Source organism: Fulvia fulva, chromosome 8, assembly GCF_020509005.1.
Source record: "Fulvia fulva chromosome 8, complete sequence".
Classification (NCBI taxonomy): domain Eukaryota; kingdom Fungi; phylum Ascomycota; class Dothideomycetes; order Mycosphaerellales; family Mycosphaerellaceae; genus Fulvia; species Fulvia fulva.
The window spans coordinates 2,813,873-2,835,871 of record NC_063019.1 but is presented as its reverse complement, the minus strand read 5'-3'; the positions used below and the strand labels follow the sequence as shown (position 1 = coordinate 2,835,871).

Here is a 21,999-nt window from a genome sequence, read left to right as displayed (position 1 = left end):
TCCACTGCAGAGGGAGCGATCTACGCGAATCATCATCTGCAAGCCTCATTGCTTGTAGACGCCGACGTAGTACGAGGCGTGGGGTGTTTCCCACGTCCTGTGTGACGGCTTCAACGTTTTGACGACGGACCTTGTAGACTATGGTTTCGAGGTTCTGCATTAGGTGATGAATGATCCTGGCTGGACACAAAGCTTCCATAAAAGGTGTCGCAGATGCTCGGTCGGCTGCTTCTTGGGGGGGGGGGGGGGGGCTTGGGTGGGTTCTGAGCGAGAAGGGTGAGATGTCAATGCCGCAAAGTGCCATGCTAAATCCTGATGCTCTTCCTTGAAGTCTGAAGCAAGGCCCGTACGACGATGTGGCTTGAACATGTTTGGTTCTCGATGGAGCTTCTGCATCTCGTACGCTCGGTCCGGTCTGGCGCTGGCGCTGCTGTGCCGCTGCATGAAGACGTGTGCTGGAGATGTCATGTTTGGTAGTGCAAGTGATAGCTTGGGTTGGGATGCATGGCGCAAGCCTCATTGCTGTAGACTCACAGGGCAATCGGTACTGTAGTGCTGTCAGTGTTCGAAGTCACTGATTGCTTTCCGATGCAGCTGTTGAGAAGACTGTTGGCGAGGTGCACGAGGGACATGTTGAGGTGACAAAGTCTTATCTCATGCACGCTGTAGCTCGCCATTCTCTAGTGGCGGTCTCGATGCCGAATTGATCGTCTCCGAGTGCATGAGCCTGGAAGCATGGTATACCGTATACGAGGTGTTGTCCCAAGGCATTGGCACTCTCGCTTCCGTTTCAGACTGTTGCTCATGCATGATAGGAAGAAGATGGTCTTTGAAGGGATTGTAAAGACGAGGCGAGGGCTGTGGCGACCGGCTCGTGCAGCGTAGTCTCCCAACGACGCCTTGCACGCCTCGGACGGAGACATGCTCCTGCTGATGGCGTGTTTGTGAAGCATGAACCCTGTCGCGTGCTGCGAAAGGTGGCTTTTCTCCAGAACTAGGTCTAGCCGCTGGGGAACAATCGCGTGTGCAGGAGGATGCACCTCCAGGGCTGTTGTCTTCCGCACCAACAACCCGACCCTCCGTACGCCATCGCCAATGTCACGTCTCGCATTGATGATGCTGCCTGAGATGAGCGGCGGTGGGGCATTGCCGTGCCGCACCAAGAGAGACGTCTCACAGCTGCAAAGCTTTTGCTGCGGTATAGCCGTATAGGTGCTGGACACACACAACGCTTGCCGGCAGAATCATCATGCAGGTCCCGATGCTTGCGGCCTGCTCTCCATCAGTCTGTAGGATGACCGCTGCTGCCCGTGGCTTGTGATCTGGACTCGTGGACCCGCCGTTGCACGCGTGCTAACACGACGGTGTGCGGGACGTGATACCAGAAGCAACACACAGACAGACGAGCATCAGCGCTAGTAGTTCTACCTGAGTCCTGACAGCATCCCGGCTGCAGACTCGGATCAGCACCCTGCAAACTTGCCCGAGGCCTGCAGAACACCTGCGCGCTCCAATATGAGTGCTGGGACTGGAAGTACAAGGTGAGCATGGCTGGCCCTCGGCATGCACTCCGCTGCGCTCCTTCTACCTCTTCCACTCCATGTCGCTTCACACCTCACGGGCTTATGCTGCCCGCGGCAAGAGTCCGCTAGCTAACCACGACGACGACCGCAGATCGATCAGAGATGCTACTAAAGCACTTCAGACCCACTTCAGTGGCTCAAAGATACCACTATCGCTGCCGTCCGAGAGCCGACGAATGCTGCAGGCCTTCGTGGAAGCACACGATGGGAACGTAGACGATGAAGAGCCTTCCCGAGCCAATCAAGAGCTTAAACAATTCTGCGACAAATATATCGGACAGAGCACCCAGAAGCTTGGGGCATTTATTGGGGTGCTGAAGGAGCTGCGGCCAGCAATTGTGCATGAGGATCATCTTCTGGCATGGTATCGCCTGGCTGCGAAGCCCGTCGTCAGCGCGGTGGGATACAAGAAGTCCGCACAGGATGATGCGCAAGACTTCATTACGAGCCTCATGATTTACGACGAAGACGACAATAATGCCAAGCAACGAGCGAGAACATCGACACGGATACGCAACGATCTACTCGAACTGTACATTTCACGCACCAAAGGCCTGGAGGAGGATGAGCTGTGTGTGGCATCGGATAATGCACAGATTGCGAAACAGGCTGAGAATGCACTTGTGGCATTCGCACGAAAGATGCCCAAGCACTTCTTCAACAGTCTGGACGACTTGATCGTGAGGGCGGAAACACGACTGCAGGGGTTGACCCTACTCAGTGCCTTTCTGCAGAATCAGGTGCCTCATCTGTACAATGTGATGCACACTCCGCTGATCGACGACCTTCTCAAATGCCTCATGAACGACACTTCCACGACGATACTTTCAGTGGCGCTAAAGTCACTCATCATGCTCATGCCACACATGCCCGGATCTCTTGGAGACAAGCTTCCTCGCCTATTCCTGGTCTACAGCAGACTCTTGTGCTGGGAGAAATTCAGTCCGCTGAGTACCGAAGCGCAGAAGAGCCTGGTCACCGATGACCGCATACCTTCCGACAGCCAAGATCATGGAGACGTCGGTATCGACACTGCTTGGGAACACGCCCGGCCGAAGGATGATGTGGTAGAAGCCACTGCGCCTGAAGTCATGACATACTTCACCTACCTATACGGCTTGTACCCGCTCAACTTCATGAGCTACGTCCGAAAGCCGCGAAGGTTTCTCAAGAACCTCGAGTTCCCTGGAGCGGACGAATTCGATCTTGACCAAGCAGTGATTCGCAGCAGGACCGATCAATACCGCCAAGTACATCTACTCCATCCAAACTTCTTCAATATGACTGTGGAGGAGGAGCTCATCGATACCAAGTGGCCGAAGATGGATCCCGCGGATGTTGTGGCACAGTGCCATGCCCTGGCGCTGAACACGAAGCCGACACTGACGAGTCCTGGTCCACCGCCTACGGGGAGACTGCCGGATCTGCCGCCACTTCAACGTATACCGCCGAGCGCTCATGGTACGACATCGCCATCGATCAGTCACACCAGCTCGCGCTCAGGAGGTAGTTGGCGTAATACACAATCTACTGCTGTGTCCGCGATCAGCATGGAGGAAAGTCCCGTGCTTGGGCCTGTGGACGATAGATCAGAGGATATGTTGCGGCCGAAGACACCTACGCGCCGATCTGGCGTGTCACCATCACTCGATGAATTCCCTTTGCCGCTTCAAGGATTTCCAACCAACATAGGCTTGGGTAATAGACCGGAACCCAAGAACAACCTCGAATTTCTGCAACAAAAGATCATCGGTCTTCAAAACGATCTCAACTTTGAACGATGGCACAGGGCGCAGTACTCATCTCATATTGGCCAGCTGATGCGCAAGAACGTCAAGGATGCGACGGTTGAAGCGGAAACTTTGAATCTGATCAACGCAAATCGCGCCTTAAAGCAACAACTGGAGCAGGTCCGCAACGCTCGTGAGGCCACGATCAAAGATTCCAATCTCACGCGCAAGCAAACAAGCAACCTGGAGACGAACCTCACGGAACGCTTCCACAAGATGAAGAAGGAGCAGGAGACGTGGGCAGCCGACGCTGACGAGCTCAAACGACTACGCTCGGAGATGAAACACTACCGCGACCTGCTTTCTGCTGCGGAGGCGCGGGAGCTTGGCAAGTCACACCAGCTTGAGATGATGAATCGCGATGTGGAACAGCTTCAGAAACTGCAAAAACAGCTGACGGAAGCACAAAGAAAAGTGCGCGAGTTCGAGTACCGCGAATTTGATTTTGATCAGGCCAAGCGCGAGATGGAGATTCTGCAGAGCGAGAAAGAGACCATGCAAATGCGGCTGCAGCGTCACGAACATGAACGAGAAAGGACGAAGCGGGTGTACGCTGACAGATTGGCCGAGCTTGAGGCTCAAGTTGGCGTTTCTGCCACATATGACCGACCTCCAACATCACTGTCGAATGACAACTATGCGATGCAACAGGCTCTTGCCGATGCACAAGCAAAACTTGCGCAGCTCAAGAAGACGCACTCGCGGTTACTGGAGCGACACACCGACCTAGAACTTGAGTATCAGTCAATCAAAAGTCAGCTCTCGCCAACGAGCTACAATCTAAGACGCAGTGGCAGTGTCGGCGGCTACAGCGACCATGACAGAACACCAGATGCGATGAGTGGCGGTCTCGGCTTTCGACGTGGTGTTATAGACGGCATCTACGAGCTTGCCAGCAAATACGATGCTGCGTCGGAGGCCGCATACACAAACGTCAGTGCCAGCGATCCTGGCCCAAAGCGATACCCTCAGGACATGCGCGCGCTGCCCATATCTCCCGTCTCGGCACCTCGGAGTGAAGCTACGATCAACAGTGCTGCAGGACTGACGTGGAAGCCTCGTTTGTCAACGACGAGCACAAAGAGGAATTCTAGCAAAGCTCCGTCCGCATACATGCCTACTGCGCCCTTGGGAGCGGATGAGCGCAGTGTCATCAGCGGTGATAGCGGAAAGGACAGGAAGGACAAGATCAATGCGGACAGCAAGGTCCGTGTCTATGGCAGAGGTCAGTCGTACAGCTTGTTTCCTGCTCGTTGAGTCGCGCGCTGACGGTCTTCGCAGGAGGTGCGCAGAATATTAAACTCAAGCCCAAGGAGAAGGAGGCCGCGAAAGAAAAGGAAATGAAGGGATTCAAGGCGTTGAAGGGTATCGCGGGCTTGTAGGAAGTCAATCGAAGTCCATGCCACGGAAGGTGGCTTCAACGCTTTCGTCGCTGCGATCGGCTGACCATAGAAGTAATCCCTGTAGTTTTCTTCGACCCGGCTCGCGAGGCGCGGCACGCAGTGGTATAGTTGCTTTATACAGACCGTACGAGCCACCGCACATGAACTGCCAAAGCTCACGACCGGCGACCGACACACGTATAGCACTAGACGGCAAGGCGAAGCAACAGCACTGCGCGGAAGTGGAAGGCACCCGTCTGGTACTGAATCGAGACGTTTCGGAAAGACGCGCTGCGTGAAGATATGTAATCACCATGCGAGACAGTCGACCGCCAATTTGTGTGGCCGCAGGGATCACGCGCATGGCACAATCCAAGATCCTGGGCCTCCGCATGCGTGGTGCCACCCACGTTCATCAGCGTCCTGTCTTTTCCATCCAAAGCCCTTTCTGCTTCGCCGAATAATGACTCTGCTACATGAGCGCTACAGCATTAATTGTACCCCTGCCACGCCAGAACCCTCATAATACTGTGGCGCGCACGAAGAGCCGATTAGGAGACTGCTCTCGGAGCTGCAGGCATCGATACCGCACCCCCCTGCCATTCCTCCTTCGATGAGAACTAGCGCAGCCCACACTGGCGCCGAAATTTGAACCAGCTCTAGTAGATCTTGGGAACATGCATTGCTAAAAACAGTGTTCCTGGAGCATCCGACCTTACCATGTACCGGCAGTAGCCATGGTACTAATACTGCTAATGGCTAGTCTCTAGAGCTGCACGTTGTTGAACAGAGGCGACACTTGCTTCTGATCGATGTCATGAGACATATTATAGCCAGGCCAGCACACTTCGAGAAAGAACATCCTTGATGGGTCTTTTGCGGTAGGTGCGGCCTTGTACTAGGATTACTTGAAGCTGTGTGACATATATAGAGGGAGTTCCATCCTCTTATCTTGAGCACCAGAATCGAGTGTTCCTTCATAACTATTCTACAGATCTCTACCAACAGGATAGCAAGATGCTTCCAACTATCTTCGCCGCCACCCTGGCCCTCATCGCCGGCACCAATGCCGTAGCCGTTGCTCAAGGCGCCGCCCAGCCAGAGAGCGAGCTCATCAACGGCAACCGCAAAGTTTGCGCTTTCGACGAGACTCTCGGTCCAAGCCTTCTCGTTGCCTCCGTCAAGTACGTACTACCAAGCCCTCAATCTTCGTAGCATGTCTCTGACAGAAAGATCCAGAGTCCCCTCCCAAGAATCCGAAATCAACGCCTGGGCCTACGGCATCAACTGGTGCACCTCCTCCAACCTCGTCTCCAAGGGCAAAAACTTCTGCACAGGCCGCGGAGTCGAGTACCTCCACGTTCCCCTCACCGACAAGTTCGGTGCCCAAGACGACCGTGACTGCTACGCGAACTTCAAGGTGGAGTTTGTGGGTTGCCCCGATGAGGGAAATGATTACACCAATGTTACTGCCAAGTTCACGTCTACATCGGATGGCTCGAGCTTTGAGTACCAGTGTGTCAGTGATCGGGAGCTGCATGGTTGTGTTTACAATGGACAGCTGCAGCCGCCCAGCGAGGCTAGTTATACTGCGTTCTTGACTGTGAGTACCTTGCCATCTGACACCTTCGGAGCTTTGTGAGGAGAAGCTGACCTAGGACGTCTACAGTGCGGTATCACCGCTGAGCCCTAGATGCCGCTCACGGTAACATCTACCTCCATCGATCGATCAATGCATTGAGGCAAGGCGTGCGGGGACACTGGTTATGTTAAACTTCTGCTTTGTGCCGGCGCGCAGCAAGAAAAGACATCGAGCTCAGACGTGGCTGCAGAACCATCGAACATCACCTGCTGAGCAGTTCAGACGTGGCTGTAACGCTAAGTCACCTGCTGGGCCTCAGACGTGGCTGGGAGATCGATAGGGATCACCTGCTGAGCTTGACTTTTTGCTAGCAAATCGACAATGCAATCCATTGTGTTCCAAGCGCATCTTTTCTCCTACACTCAATAAGAGCTTTCACGTGTGGTTTGGCACCAGGAGTCTTGCATCGTATCGATTCAACACGTTAACTTTGACTTGAAGCGAAATATAGTCTGTACAACGTTGAGTGCGCCTATACTAACTGCTACAGTATCTCCAGTACCCAAAGGAATACGATATGCTCTCGAGGCCGTGAAGCAGCCATTGTGGTATTCTCCAAACTCCAAACCCGAAACGCCTTGCTGTATCTTGATCTGGCGCGGTCGCACATCGAGTCTACTCCCTCAACTGTGACCGCAACCCAGCATTCTCCCGCCTAAGTCGACTTGTCTCTCGCCTGAGCTTTGCTGCCTCCTCTTGACTCTCTCTCAGCTGCTTCTTCAACTCTTCCACGCCCTCGCCACCCCTCACGGCCTTCATGACCCGACTCAGCTCATCGTTGAACCTGGCGTAAAGAGCTTCGTTCTCAGCGTTGGCCTCGCGGTACAGTTCATCTAGCTTCTTCGACTTGGTCTCAGACACGCTCAGCGACGTCGTCAGATCGGATTGGATGCTCTGTATCCGTGCATTGAAGTCCTCGGCTTGCTTGGGTAGTTGACCTTCGATCTTAAGAACACGTTGTGCGAGGTCCATATTGCTGGGCTGAGAGAATGAGCCTCGGCCGCCAATAGTGTTGCTCTTGCTTCCTGGGCGCATCGGAGAGCCTCGAGTCATTGTCGATGAAGTTAGCTCATCGCCTATCTTACTGAGCTCGTCTTGTAAAGAGCCCTGCGTTGCTAAGATCGAACTCTGCTCATTGTGTAGTCGCTCACGGAGCTTCTGGGGCGATTGCATTCGTAGCTTCCTATGCGAAGGAGTCATTGGTGCAGCAGAGTCCGTATGACTTCGATTGCGCGTTGTCTTCTCAGCTGGAGGTGATGATGGCTTCTTGACGATGTTTCCAGCACCAGGTCGCTCAGACAGGCCGTTGCGCATTGGTGTCAAGGGCGCCGGTTTCTGAAGGCTGAAACCATTGGACCTGGGAGCCAGACTTGGAATGTTCGAGGTCGGTCGGGCGGTGATCGTCACCTCATCCGACGGTCCACCACTTGTCTTCGGTCTGACATGCTCGACATTGCCTCCGCTGGTCTTTGGACGTGGTACATCTGGCTTTGTCAGTGCACGCAATGGTCCTGGCGACATCTCCCTCCTAAAGGACGATGGCAGTCTCGAGCGTGGAGAAGTCTGTACAGGTGTCGCGAATCTGCCAACTCTTGATGACGGTGTCGACGGTGGTGGCGAGACCGGCAGCTCCTTGTCAACGTCAGTCTTGCTGTGCACCAATGGCGGTCGCTGGGGGGATGCTCGTTGGGGCGAAGGTTGTCTCGAACGTTCCGGTGACGAAGGCTCCTTTTGTGGTGTGTTGTCGAGGCTCGTCAAGTCTGACAGCGAACTACGCCGCTTCTTCCTGGGCGGGCCAGTCGGTATGAAGCTCGGATGCTCTCCAATTGTGGATAGTCCAAGGTTGTTACTGGATGGAGTGCGGCCAAGAGCAGGCATCGATGGCATCTCGCCAAATCCATGACGTTTCGTGCTGTCTCCAGATAGAGGTCTGCTACCCAGGCTTTTGCCTTCATCGATAGATTGCGACCGGCCAAGTGAGCCTTTTGACAAGCTACCGTGCGGACTAGCATCAGTACGATTTGTTTTGCTCAGCGTCCTCCAGACCGAAGAGACTTTTGACTCCTGCTCAGACTTGCTGTTCTCTCGAGACAGTGTACTGAAGCCGAACTTGCGTCGCAGTGACGAGGTATTGCTAGTGAGCGAAGAAGAGTTGACGGACCTCGCTCGCTTGTGTGAGTTCACTGACCCCGTATTATGATACTTCCCTTCGACTGGCTCTCCAAAGTAAGTTTCGGTATCGTCCACAACACGGTCTATGAGCGCAATGTAGTCATGCGGATTGCCTTCTGTCACCAGGAGCTCGGCGAAACAGGCAGTCAGTGTCCCTCGGTCGCCGTCGTTGCCGGTGCCATCAAGAAGATCCGCCAGTAACTTCATGATGGCTTTGAAAGCTCGCTGATTCTGCGGACCTAGTTGTGACAAGGTTGATCGGAAGTACTCGTCGAAGTCGCGTGGAAACAGGCTCTCAGCTTTGGTCTGAATCTCTTGGATGACCGAGCTGGGCATTACCTGTCCCACAGTGTCTCTCCAAGCCACGTTCAAGAACTTCTCGAACCCAGCGAAAAGCACATCGAGCGGAGCTTGCGCTGCTAGTACCATCATGTTCGGGTCTTCGATCAGACTGTTGTAAAGCTCGTTGACGAGCGTTTCGTCAGCGACAATTCGGTTCTTGAGGTTCTTGCCCACGATGTTGCCCTTACGAGCCTGCAAGGCAAGGATGTATGCTGATAACGTGTCTTCCAACTTCTTCAGCTGCGGTGTCGGGAAATCCGAAGATGTCGAGGAGAATGATGTTGACACGGCTTGATCTCGTGAAGATGGTCGTGATTCGCGGCTAGGTGGCTTCTGCGACACCATGCTGGGTGCATAGGAGAAGGAGCTCTGTGCGGAAAGTGTCGGTAAATCCCTAGACTCCTTTCTGAGAAGATTGCGAGGTTCGTCGCCAGGTCCGACGCTGGACAAGAAACTCGAAAGAAGCTTCTTGGGAGACTTTGGTCGGTGTATCTGCTCGCGTGGCGCAAGCAGGAACTTGATGTCGTCGCCATCTCTCGGCGCGGCTTGCATCTGCAGTGAGCGTAAGATGTCGAGATTCCTGCTGAGAAGACATGCCGTCATACTGGATTTGTCGATCGTCAGCCTGTTACTGAGCAGCGTGGCAAGTTTCCGTCGAATTGCAGGCACTACATCGAGTGTGCCAACGTGCTCGCGGCCGGTAGTCCCATCGATTGAGTCGATAGATAGTCGCCATAGCCCATCACGGCCGGGAGTCAGGTTTACCACAGTCCGAAGACCGCCTTGCCCAGCTTGTGGCTTGCTGTCATGTCGTTCAGTGTCCACCACAATGCGCACTGTGGTGTTGCTCAGCCTGGAGTCGACGTGTGCCTGGGTTGAGTCGTCAAACACCGCTCCGAACAAGCTCAGGCTGTCAGAGGCGGGATCTGTCGCACGTAGCTCCCATCTCATCGACTCTCTTTCCGCCTCGGAGAAGCGACTCTCAACTCTTGCTTTCGTGACTTCCTCTATGAAGCGCGATACCCTGCTTTCGTACGATGCTTCGAGCCTCACAATCTGACATGAGTCCAGTATGGGCTCGTGAGAAGCGAGTGCGCCCATGGCGAGTTTGAAGAAGGTGAGTAGCTGCAAAGTTTGTCCATCGTGACCTTCGGTGCACTGCACGGCGTCAAGCTGGAGACGACGAATGAAGTGCAGATCTCCAGCCGTCTCGGGAAGGCTTTCCACTGATCTAGTCGGCAACGAGCCACTTTCGAGTTCTGTCAACAGCGCCCTGGCATTTGTTCTGCTGTTGCCAGACTTCTCCAGCACGACAATACCGTCAGTAAATAGGAGCAAGATGCCACGCGGGCCATCGCATCCCTCCGCAGCATACGGCGCCACGAGCTCGACGTAGTCGGCGCCAGTAATCAGTCTGCCAGTAATGCTGATGTCTCCGGGCCAGCCAGTTGTTCGAGACCTCAGCCTCTCCACCACTGCTGCAGTCTCTGATCCTTCATTCTCGGCGCATATCTCGGTAACAATGTCGCGTGCTCGAAGTAATGGCTTCAATGCAGGATGTCTTGCAGGTAGCTGCTTAGTGATGCCATCGATGTAGAGATTGTATCGCGGAAGACGCTGGACCGGTTCGATGAGCAACGAAATGACTTTCTGCTCTCCAATGTCTTGGAACTCATTTGCGAGAGCATCACCGCTTCGCAAGATCGTGCGAAGCACTTGGGATGCCTGAGCATGAGCACTCAAATAGTCCTTGTAGCACTCCGCGAACTTCGGGAACCACTCACACAGGCAGAGTGCCACTTGAGCGATGCCTTGCAGATCTGAGGCTGGTTCTGGCGTTTGATGAGGAGCAGCTTCCTCGATGTCCTGAGAATTCTCAATGTCATCTTCTGCTGCAACCTCATTGCTTTCCACCACAGACTTGAGAGCATCCAAGAAGTTCCTGTTCACCTCGAGGATATGACCGATGGCAGGAGAGAAGACTTCGGAGAGTCGTTGTTGATGTGTAGCTTTGAGGTCCGCTCCAAGGGTTTCAGATAGGCTTTGTAGTTCACCCAGCCGGCTCACATAGTTCTCCTCGGTATTGAGTAATTCACTCAGCTCGCGTCTTGCGTTCTCCTTCTGGTGCTTTGCGAATGTTGCACTTCTGCCAATCGCATTCGCTTTGGAAGGCGCCCTCTTGACTCGCGATGTGGGTAAAAACGCAACATCACCAAAGCTGGCGATCAGCTCAGCATAGCGTCCAAACTTCTGCTTCAGCAATTCGTCTTCATCGAGCTCGTCAGGTCCAGCTGAGTCGGATCGATCTGGCTGATCTTTGATGGCACCAGGAGGGAGTACAACGTCTACATCCAACCAGGACAGCCTCTGCTCGCAGAAGGCGTCCGATATGTCTCCAATCACGTCATCCACGTTCTCGATCTTGGTCATGCGCGTCGCCAAAATAGCAATATGGTCGTCGCCGAACAACGCACCAGGCGAAGGCGTCTTGACCTGCGCGCACCATGTCGTCCTTACTGCTTCGGGCAGCTCCGAGAAGTACTTCTTGAGGCCGAAAGCCAGCCCGCGGCACACCTCATCACCCTGCTCTTCACGCGGAAGGTTGCTGACTGCAGAGTAGAATGGCGAATTCGGCGAGACGGACAGTCGCGAATATGGACCTAGTCCCGCTGGCGTGAGGACATGCACCTGTATGCGCGAGCTGGTTGCGCCAAGGCTGGCTGCTGGGCCGTGGAAGAGCAGCACGGGAGAGTTGCCCAACAGCGGATCGGTGGTGTGAAAGAGGGCCAGCTCGCCTGACAGTGCAGGCGGCCCCGGTATTACTGTCGCCATGTGTATGTTGCTACTGCTATTGCTGGCCCGACGGCTGCGCGCCTTCTATATCGCGTGCTCTTGTGTTGTGTCTGTGGTCCGAGGGCTGTTCATTATCTCGTCGCGTCGTCAAGGTCGTTGCGCCATGCAAAATGGGTGTTGACAGGAGTGTGGCGGCAGTAAACAACCCGCGGGCGCCCAGTCGCACAGCCGCCCTGGAAAGTGGTGAGGGCAGCGCAACTGTGCACACAAACAATGGCAGCGACCAGGTTGGGCCTCTTGCGCAGCGCAGGTGAGTGTTGCAGACCAGGATCGTGCATACTACCTTGCTAGCGCCATTGCGGAGAGAGCACGACCCGCACGCGACCCCACGTGTAGAATAGTCCATGGCTCTATCTCTCGTTCATCAACCACTTACCGTCCCACAATACACATTCAGATAACGGCAATGTCCACCCAGCAAGGCCGGAGAGGCATTCCCATGACCGTACTGCCAGGACGGGGCCTACACCACGTTCGCCTGCTGGAGCTGCCCGCCGAACTTCTCGCGCTAATCACCTCGGAGACTCCGCCGCTGTGGGTACATATAGATCCTGAACCATTCAAGCAAAGACTAATGACAACATAGATTACAGCTAAAGTCAACAGAAGATGTCACAGGCGATGCCAAAGACGCCAACGCCGTACTCTGCACCAAGGACAAGACATGGAACATACGTCAGGTCAGCACGTCCAACAGCGTCTACCTCACCCACCAGCTCGAGACCCCGGACAAGGATGGCGTTGTCCCGCGGATAGGCGTCCAAGCCTGGTCCAAATGTGACTCTACGCTCGAGCTACTCCCCGAGGCCAAGCAGTCCGCAGCGCCCTATATCAAGAAAGTACTGCCGACTTACGCGTCGACCGGCAATTACGGCTCGCAAAAGTCCATTTCCAAGGCAGAACTATTCTCTCACATCCCATTGAGCGAGGTTGAATGCCAGGATGGGTGGTCAGAATTGGCGTGCTTCGAGTCGACGGACCCTGAGGGTTGCTTCACACCAAGCGCGGCTGTGAAGACTCAGATATGGCAGGCAGCCATTACAGCAGCGACGGCAGAGGGTGCGAATCTGACGGATCCTTTCATCGCTGACGACATACCTGCGTTCGCGCTAGATCTTCGGAGCGACTGGCCCTTGGAGATTCTCGCGGCTGTGTTCGCAGCAGTGTCGACATCAACACCAGGTGGTAACCTTGCAATAGATGAAGACCGATGTGTACGCTTCATTGGGCGGAGTCAGCTGGAGCATGGGTCGGGAGGTAGGATGACTGACGTTGCAGGCTTCAAGAAAGCATGGAAGGATGCTATGCCAGAAGCCTGGCGGAGTAAGTGTGAACTGAACCTTCTTGCTGGCGCATATAGCCTGCACGACGATGGCAGCGGCATCAAGTACGTGGATGGCTATCATTCAACCACGGCCGCCGCCAATGGCGCTCCTCCAGCAGAAGCAAAGTCAGCCATTGGAGCGAAGAGAAAGTGGCATGAGAAATTCCGTGCTCAGAAGAAGACCGCTTGATAGTCGTCGGCGATTATACACTCATGATAGCAGACAATGCAACTTCTAGTATGACAGACCTTGCTCCTGAGGACGTCCACTCCCCAACGCTATCTCATTCAGTCGATAACTCCACGCAAAGGCTCTCCATCCCGATCCCAAATTGACACATTCGCCCTAAGCACACCACCATCTACCTCAATGCCGCACTCCTCCCAACTGCACTCTGTCACGCTTCGAGAAACCCCCTTCTGGAACAGCAACTGTGCCTCGCACCTGCTCAGGGAACTCATCGGCGTTTTGCTCAGTGCACCTCGTCGTCATACGATCCAAGATGTACATATCAGTCGTACAACCTCCTGGAGGGCACCTGAAATTCCGACCGCGCGGAACGCAGTCTGCTGAGAAGGCTCTCATGAATTCGAACTCTGAGTGGTGACGTTCGGATCGTGGTTCGGAACGTTGGGGGTTGCATGCTCATAGCAGATGGGTACTGCTTTGGTTCGGTGTTGTTGGCAGGTGTCGGAGAGAACGTGGTCGAAGGGTGCGATACATGTGTCAATGACCGAGACTTGGTTCCAGCTAAAGTCGCAGACGAGCTGGAGAATACCGAGGAGGCACACCAAAGAGCAAGTGGTCGAGGATCCTTCACTGCAAATTATGAAAGCTGACGGTAATGTGACCGGAAATTGTAACTTTTCCGTCTTTTTGACACATGATGTTCACATCGCCATTCCCGACCACACTTACCTATTGGTCCTTGTCATTCGAAGCTCTGGCCTTGGCCAAGTATATGTTCAGTAACCATCTGCGCTGGACGGCGGTGGCGCCTGCGGGATCCTCTCCAGCCCTTTCCAATTCCTTCAAGGCATGCCGCATGATATCGACTGCTTCTTCGTTGCGTCCTTGCCACCTCCGGATCTCGCTCAAGTTCAACTGACGGTGATATCGAATGTTTAGATCGCTCCTGCGACTGTTTCGCTTGCTCTGCTGAATGTCCTCTGCGAAAGCCTCCGCTTTGGCGTACTCTCCCAGCATACAGTAGCATTGTATGAGTTTCTCACATATTCTGTTGCCAGCAATAACGCAGGCTAGCTTATGCACGCGCGGCTCTAGGTATCTCACAGCCCCTCGAACGTTGCCGGCTCGCATGAGGACATCGACATCCACCAGTACCCTGTTAATGACCGATGATGTGTTGCTGCTATGCTGAGCAGCAGGAAATGCATCCAGTAGAGGCAACATACTCCCTAGCTCTTTGTTCCTGGCGACACGTACGTCCACAAGCATATCGACGACTGTGTGATAGAGTACAAGGCTCGCATGGTCAGGGTAGAGCTCACCCATAATGTCGAGAATGACCGTGAGACGGTTCAGTATCTGCTCAGTAGCTGCAGGTTGACAGACGAAGAGCAGACAATTGGCGAGAGAAAACCAACGGCGGATTGTGTCCTTGTCATAATAAAGTCCAAATTGCTGTTCACTTCCGCGAAAAGCTTCTTGTGCAAAGCGGACGCCAACAAGCGAATCGCTGCGCCGCAGCGAAACTCTTTTTCCCTGACGCCGTCCAGGATTCGGAGCCAAGCATGTATCCGGTACTGAAAAGTACGTCTTCGGCGTCAGCATTGTCGATGATCATGAGCCAGGTGCCGTTTTGAGGGTCACTCAGGCAACGGCAGACAGATTTAAGCGTTCCCTGGCGATCAGTAGTAGCGGGCATCCCTAGAAGTGCTGCAATTTCTTCCATGTCTTGCACAAAACGGCTTTTCGAGCTCGCGCTGACCCAGAAGACCCAGTGGCCAGGGTGGCGTTTCGAATAATGGCTCGCGAACTCCAAGGCGATCTGAGACTTGCTGCATAGAGTAAGCACGTCGGAATGAAGTAGAAAGGTCAACGGACTTACCCGATGCCACCAAGCCCCGTCAATGCGATCCTGTTGTGGTAGTCGTCGTTGGCGAGTCTACTCTCTAAGTCCTTGATGATGTCCTCGCGGCCGATGAAGCTCTTGTCTCTGCTGAAGAACTGAGGCACTAGAGACCGTGGTGATGGCTTGGCTGGGGCCGGCAAAGCTGTTGATACTTTGAGACAATATTGTGTGTGACGGGGGAGGGTTTAACGTACTGATGTAGTTATCGCCCGCGTGTACCCTGGCTTGATCGCTGACATTGAAGTTGCTGTAGTTGGCCCCTGCTGGTTGTGACATTTGCCCTGTGTGGTTGTGCTGAAGCCAGACTAGTCCACCAGCCAAGTTCCAGAAAATACTACCCTTGTCTGAACCGGGCCAGAGCTTGTTTGGCACAAGCACTAGCATGTCCAGAACAAAGCGGTTCTCATCTCGACCGGGCAGACCCCATCATGTCCCAAGCCCAGTCCAAGCACCATCACAACAAGCAATCTGTGCAAGTCCAGTAGCTTCTTCGCACCCTTCAGGGCCATAGTGCGCCGGTAATTGTCTCGCCGGAAGAGCTCCACTAGAGCGCGGGTGGAGGCCGGTAGACCGCGCATGAAGGCCAGCCAATCCTGCCCGCCAGTGCTCTTCCAAAAGAGATCGGAATCGTGGGGCATTTTGCGATGTCGACTTTGTGTGATGGTAAACGAAAATGTGTGTGAGGTGGAATGTAGTGTGGATCGTGTAATGTGGCTGAAGGTCCCTTCACGTACTTTGCGGTGATAGTTGGTCGCAACTGCTGATGTTAGGCACGATTGAGCCACAGGCAAGTGCCGACTTGGGAAAGCGTGGCAGCACAGGCCATATGTCTTCACGTTTCTTGCTGTAATACGTACTTTTACACCCATTCCGCGTAGAAAGTACCACCTCATCAGGGATATCATAGCTCAAGTTCTAGACGTAACATACCACAAACGCCATTTTGTCATCTCCATTCTCAAGGCTCGCCGGCCGAGAACGAAGTCCCATACTCACCCAAACGCCATCGTATGCAATGCTCCATTCCCATTGACCTCAGTATCATCTGTAGAACTCGCCTCTCTTCACGTTCACGCCGTACTCGCCGACGGCCATGCCAAGATCCTCCATAGTCAGCACCGTTCTGCCCTGACCACCAGCACCTCCACCTCCACCATATCCAGCTCGCGGTCCACCCAGTGGAGCTGCCTTGCCTGCGTCCTTCTTTCCCTTGCCGCCACCCTCACCTTCACTGCCTTGAGGCAGGTTCATACCAAAGCCTGCAGCGCCACCAAGACCAGTCATGGGGTTGTTACTTGTGGTGTTGGTGCTCCGTATCCTGCTGTACTGATACGCATCTGCTGCAATGTCTGCGATGAACTTCTGGGTTGAAAGGGCGAGGAGGCGCGCTAGGCGGCGATCGGTCTCTGGTGGGGGAGGAAGACCAGCGAGAGTGAAGTAGTAGTCTGAGACGGCGTCCGGGATGAGGGGTGCGTAGTCGTCCATCTTGCCTAGGAACTCACGCAGGGAGGTGTCTTTCTTCTGAGGTATCCGAGGTTCTGCAACTGCTGGTATGTTTGGTAGACCATTAGGTTCTCCGCCAGCTGCTGGAGCTATGGAAGACCGAGTGGCATCGATGCCGTCCATCATCATAGAGTCGGTGTTGGTGTTGGTGGTCGGATTGATCTCGGCGTCGAGGTCGCGGTCGAGCTGGGTGTCGAGGGCTGGATCTTCGTTCGACGACTGTTGAGGCTGTGTCGATGTGTTGTCGGCGGATTGTGTGTGTGAGTGTTGCTGGGTATTGTGCTCGGAGTTCGTAGTGGCCTCAAGTGTGCTCGAGGAAGAGGTTGGATCATTTGTGTCCGCCATGTTAGGAGCTCACTCGAGCCTGAGGCCCGAATCGTCGCACGTGAAGAGGCAGGTGACAGTTCGCTCAGTTCAAGGTCGAAGGGCGCATGTGATGGTGCGGGTGCAGGCTTGGGTGATGTCTGTGGGCGCGGGCGCGTGGTGGTGCTTGACGCACGCGAGAGTGAATCGTCGGCAGAGGCGGGCCGAGCTCCGACGACTGCACACCAGCAACTCTCCTTAAGAGATGATTCTTTCGCGCCGAGGTAGGAGAGAAGCAGATATGTCGAGTAACGCATGTTGCGTACATGTATCGATACCTCACCAGCTGCGGCATGCTCATCTTGGGCGAGTACTGCAGCTGCAATATGAAGGCATCCGCGTCCCAAGCACAACCTTCACCATTTGAGTAGTGGCGACGGCCTTCTTGCTTTCGACTGTAACAGTGCCACTTCCCCTCGACACCTGGATGGCTTCACGCAAACATACACAAACCACCGACTGGCTGGCAACCGCGTACATGACAAAGAGTGTCACCGTGTTCACTGACATGGCAGGAAGATTGGGAGCTGGTCATCAACTGGACATCGCAGGGCAGTCTCCAGTATCACCACTTCATGCTGCTGAAATGTGCGTGCCACAAAGCTATCAATTGTGCGAGGTATACCTGGACCGTGGTCGATATTCTGCTCCGACATCGTGCTTACAGCATCAATGGACCACCAGGGTTTCGTTCTGCGATGACTGCCCCAGCCCTAAAGACGAGCAGTCGAGATTTGGCGAGAAATCATGAAGCTAACATGTGCACTATCCAGACCTGCATTGACAGGAGTAACATAGCTCTGGCCTCCGTGGATGTGGTTATCCGCTGTCGATCGATGTAACGGCTCATCTTTGTCCTCAAGTGATTAAGCGTAGCGACCGAGCGCTAGCCACACCGGAGTACGAGCTTGCGAGTACGTAGGTGAGGCGTCAGCGAGGGAGTGAAGCTCTATACCAGCCCTCAACTAGCCTTGGCGCCCGCTCTGATTAGTCAACTTTCAAGCTTCAGGATCACGTGACCTACCGCACTGTGCCTGTTGGCGAACTCGCAAACATATACTCGTCGCTAACGCCTATGTCGTCGTATAATAAGCACTGTACGTCGGGTAGCGGTAGCGTGGATCGCACGCTACTTTGCAGTCTAGAAGGGTCGGTAGAGAGCTCCACTCCGCTACGCTTACCTTTGGAGGTTCACAACCGCCAACAGCACATTTTGAAGCGGATATCACAACAGTCTCATGATTCCCAGCCAGCAGTCGCACGCACTTTCGACATCATGGCAATTCGCTTACCTATATCAAATACGACATTGAGATGGTTTTATGCCACCATTGATTGTTCTGGTCCGCTCGGGAGGCTTGAAGAATCATCTGACAGCGGGACCGCACTCAGGGCACGTTTGAAGCTTTTCTACTCCCTCCGACATCTACCACCTTCGAATCAATGTCTGTTCTGACCGGGTGCTCTCAGCATCAGCATTATTGTTGCCTGGAACCCATCGCATATTGATCCGAGAGCGCGCGCTTCATCACGTCGTCTGGAATCTGTTGCGGCTCGACGATTCACCAGTGCATCATCCAGCCCTTCCTGCTCCTCCAGATTCGGTGCCGATCAGAAAGCAGCTCATCAGCTCGCAAATACAACCACGGTTGTGTAATAGCTATTGCAGCTCAACGCTGTTGGCATGCCACGCGGTATCGTGCAGCCAGTCAGTACCTGATTGCAAATTCCTTCACGCCAGCTCAGCGGAAGGATCCGCTACGCGCTCTTATGGTCCATCTGATAGGGTTGGGCTGCCAGTACTGCGCATGCCATTGATCTGCGAGGTAACGTGCGTCCACCCCAGGTCTCGCGCTGACGGAGTCTTCTGTTTTCCGTGGATGTGCTAGTGAGGGCTCTTGTCGCCATGGTAGCCCTGGGCTACACCTCTACCCCTGTACTCAGTCTGACTGACCTCGCATCACCAACGGCCTGATGGCACAGAACACGAAGAAGAGAGCCAAGTCTAGCCACGGCGCAAAACACAGCTCAAAGCGCACCGCAGATGATTGCCCTCCTTCAAGGTGTAGTAGACAATCACTGTTAGATAACGAACATGACCATCACTAACAGTACAAAGTCACGAAGGCTCGACCGCGACCCTCCTCGATATGCGGCCCACCTTATACCAAGGACAACGTTCACATGACGACTACACTGTTCAGCTAGCGATGCTTCACGAGCGGAATCGCCAACGGCTACGGCAAGCCTATGAGAAGAGACAAGCAATGTCACAGCCTTCCAGTCCAGTCAGCGATACGCCGATCACCGCCATGTCCTGGCAAGCACCCAGAAGTGATCCATGGTGTGGTCAAAACAGTGGCCCACCGCAGTTCGACCCATCTCTGACCGACGCGATCAAGCAGTACCAAAGAATGTTGCTGGAGGAGCAGACGAGGCGCAACCAAGAAATGCGCAAGTCATCGCCGTTCTAGGCAGTTGAAAGACTGTTTTGTATAGCAGCGTGGTTCTATGGCGTCAGGTTGGCTGCAGCGTTGTGTGCATTGCATCGCTCATTGGGAGACGAATAGGATGTGATGGACCGCTACTTTGCCGTTCTCAAAGCTCGTGGATTGAATGGGAGCAACAAATCACAGCAAACAGATCGCGTTTTTAAATGACTGGTACAGACTGTTCCACAGCAGACGGTCGTGCGACGTCGCTTCTGCGTTACACGACACGTCACGAAGGTGGAGTCGTGCCAACACTTTGTGCCTCGACTTTGCATAACAGCATGACACTAGAGGAGACACCGTACTGACTACAGACTATGAAGGTCACTATACAGAGCATCGCGCAACGACTGTCCATCTTCCAGACAGCAGTCTGAGTACATCAAGGGCCTGCCATTACCAACATCGACGAGCCCTCACCACAATCCGCCAACAGACTCCCGTGATCAGCATGGCACCAAACGATCCCATCGCGAACCATCTTCAGACGGCGGCCATGACAGATGAGCAAGCGCGACATTCCTACGAAGCGGCAGCGGTCACAATCGAAGTGCAGTACCGTAATGCGATGCTCGAGGCGCAGAAGATCGAACCGAATCCGCTGCTCGAGTTCCAGATACGCTTGATTGACCGAGATTACCAGCTACAAAAGATTCGGCTGGATCTGGAGAGGCGACTAGATCCCACGGCGAGGAAGAGCAGCGGGGTCAGGAAGGCGAGGTTGTAGATGTGAGGACAATGTGCACATCCACCTTGGAGGGGAGACGTGATGTACGCTACGAAAATCCCTTGTATGAGAGCACCATCTTGTCACCTTCCAGGATTACATCATAGGTAGTACAAAGCGTCGCTGCGCTTCGGTTGTGTTTATAAGGAGGACAAACTTGGTACGCGTATTTCTCAGCACTAAAAATGATATGTTGAAAGGCCTCCGTCCTTATAGAAATGAGCGAAGGGTAGCACCCGCAGCTCGAGAAACAACTTGTTCGCTATCGTTACGATGTTATCGTAGTGTCGTAGTCGTCGCAGTGTCGTAGTCGTCGTAGTATCGTAGTTATCGGATATACTCTCGTCGCAATGTCCTTATGTGCTCGGAATAGGATTTACCGCGCCGGAGCAATGTCCTTATGTGCTCGGAATGGGATTGACCGCGCCGGAGCAGCTAGTAAGCGAGCCAATCCTGAATTTCTAAGTTGTTTTTAACTAATTAGACGGCAGCTCGAATTTGTTAGCGATGGCTTTTATTCTAAAGACCCCTTCCTAAGCACGGACCCTAGAAGAAGCAACAGGTAACAGAGTCTAATTATTGTTCTCGCTACGGGAGCTTTACGGACATGCTCCGTTCACTCCGGCTCGCAAGCTTGCCTCGTTCACTTACGCATGCCCTTCAAGCTACCCTTCGCTCAACAAAGCTTAGTGGTCCGGGCTCTAATCGTCAGCACAACTTGTCGTCCTTCCCGTGTATCGTATCGACAATTGAATAAGCGTATCTTAAAGAGCGATTAATGTTGCCCTAGTACCGTTGGACTTGTTCTACTATGTCGTAGCCGTAGACACTTCAAGTCTACGTCGCCTCCCGCTAGAGGACTTCGTGGGGTGGGGTTGTCCTCCTTGTAAACATGACCGGCGCTTACATGTACAGTCTGCTTCCACGTCCGATCGTTACCCACTTTCAACCCTGTAACGTCCAGAAGTAGGCAAGAGGACGACAGAAACACCGTAAAAGCACTCTAATCCCCGGCTAAGCGCAGTTTCATAGCATCCGGAAGCACTATCGATGCTGGTTATGCTTCTTTCTTGACCTTGCAAGAGCCAGTCAAACCGGTGGGTAACGATCGGAGGTGAACAGAGACTGTAGACAACCAGTCGACGTCCAGCACCAATCGTCAACACCGAATGTCGACCCTGGTACTGTGACACAAGACACACAAGACCCACCTCAGCGTATCCACACCCGCCACAATCTAGAGATCCTTGTCGCCGATATCCCTCTTCCATTGCATCAAACACAACCTCTCATCCATCTCAACTCCCACTCAACCCACGACCCCAATTCTCACAGCACAATGCCACAACCGACTACCAATCCATCCACAACCCCAGCTGACCCAGCAAGCGAGCCGCCCTGCCATCACCACAACCATGCCTTAGAATACTACCAGCAGATGTTACTTGACCTCGAGCAAAAGAACAAGCAAAAGCTCCTCGAAGCACGGCGCGAGCAGGTCCCAGACGAACAGGGCCCGGAGGATACCGTGATGGTGTATGCGGAGTCGAAGCTTTGATGCCTGAGCAAAGGGAAGGGACGAAGGTTCGTGAAAGGCGCAGGTTGGAATAAGGTATCGTGTGAGTCTAACCTCGTCATAGGGAGCTGTTCACGCTACGGTACAACCACAGTGGCAGCCAGAGGTCTGGCAGGGAGGGGCGAGGCGCACGGAGCTGTAGTTCCGTCTCCAA

The 21,999-nt window shown here is 54.0% G+C and overlaps 8 protein-coding genes across 8 annotated transcripts; 5 read left to right on the top strand and 3 right to left on the bottom strand.

The window, feature by feature from the left end:
- Positions 1 to 1,600: 1,600 nt before the first annotated feature.
- Positions 1,601 to 4,755, top strand: CLAFUR5_11338 (Tuberous sclerosis 1; the record flags this gene model as incomplete). The annotated part of the gene is made up of 2 exons (XM_047910486.1): positions 1,601 to 4,598; positions 4,655 to 4,755. 2 exons carry the CDS (start codon positions 1,601 to 1,603, stop codon positions 4,753 to 4,755), a joined length of 3,099 nt encoding a protein of 1,032 aa, XP_047764958.1.
- A 1,017-nt stretch (positions 4,756 to 5,772) lies between these two features.
- Positions 5,773 to 6,448, top strand: CLAFUR5_11337 (Ecp21-1; the record flags this gene model as incomplete). Its single annotated transcript, XM_047910485.1, has 3 exons — positions 5,773 to 5,939; positions 5,995 to 6,358; positions 6,425 to 6,448. 3 exons carry the CDS (start codon positions 5,773 to 5,775, stop codon positions 6,446 to 6,448), a joined length of 555 nt encoding a protein of 184 aa, XP_047764965.1.
- Positions 6,449 to 7,012: 564 nt separating this feature from the next.
- CLAFUR5_11336 (uncharacterized protein) lies at positions 7,013 to 11,743 on the bottom strand (the record flags this gene model as incomplete). Its single annotated transcript, XM_047910484.1, has 1 exon — positions 7,013 to 11,743. One exon carries the CDS (start codon positions 11,741 to 11,743, stop codon positions 7,013 to 7,015), a length of 4,731 nt encoding a protein of 1,576 aa, XP_047764964.1.
- A 427-nt stretch (positions 11,744 to 12,170) lies between these two features.
- On the top strand, positions 12,171 to 13,278 carry CLAFUR5_11335 (uncharacterized protein; the record flags this gene model as incomplete). The annotated part of the gene is made up of 2 exons (XM_047910483.1): positions 12,171 to 12,298; positions 12,351 to 13,278. 2 exons carry the CDS (start codon positions 12,171 to 12,173, stop codon positions 13,276 to 13,278), a joined length of 1,056 nt encoding a protein of 351 aa, XP_047764967.1.
- A 729-nt stretch (positions 13,279 to 14,007) lies between these two features.
- CLAFUR5_11334 (uncharacterized protein) lies at positions 14,008 to 15,568 on the bottom strand (the record flags this gene model as incomplete). The annotated part of the gene is made up of 4 exons (XM_047910482.1): positions 14,008 to 14,733; positions 14,867 to 15,110; positions 15,161 to 15,326; positions 15,379 to 15,568. 4 exons carry the CDS (start codon positions 15,566 to 15,568, stop codon positions 14,008 to 14,010), a joined length of 1,326 nt encoding a protein of 441 aa, XP_047764966.1.
- Positions 15,569 to 16,225: 657 nt separating this feature from the next.
- On the bottom strand, positions 16,226 to 17,032 carry CLAFUR5_11333 (Transcription initiation factor TFIID subunit 10; the record flags this gene model as incomplete). The annotated part of the gene is made up of 1 exon (XM_047910481.1): positions 16,226 to 17,032. The coding sequence occupies one exon, from the start codon at positions 17,030 to 17,032 to the stop codon at positions 16,226 to 16,228; it is 807 nt and encodes a 268-aa protein (XP_047764961.1).
- A 2,961-nt stretch (positions 17,033 to 19,993) lies between these two features.
- Positions 19,994 to 20,269, top strand: CLAFUR5_11332 (uncharacterized protein; the record flags this gene model as incomplete). The annotated part of the gene is made up of 1 exon (XM_047910480.1): positions 19,994 to 20,269. One exon carries the CDS (start codon positions 19,994 to 19,996, stop codon positions 20,267 to 20,269), a length of 276 nt encoding a protein of 91 aa, XP_047764960.1.
- Positions 20,270 to 21,608: 1,339 nt separating this feature from the next.
- Positions 21,609 to 21,827, top strand: CLAFUR5_11331 (uncharacterized protein; the record flags this gene model as incomplete). The annotated part of the gene is made up of 1 exon (XM_047910479.1): positions 21,609 to 21,827. One exon carries the CDS (start codon positions 21,609 to 21,611, stop codon positions 21,825 to 21,827), a length of 219 nt encoding a protein of 72 aa, XP_047764963.1.
- Positions 21,828 to 21,999: the final 172 nt, after the last annotated feature.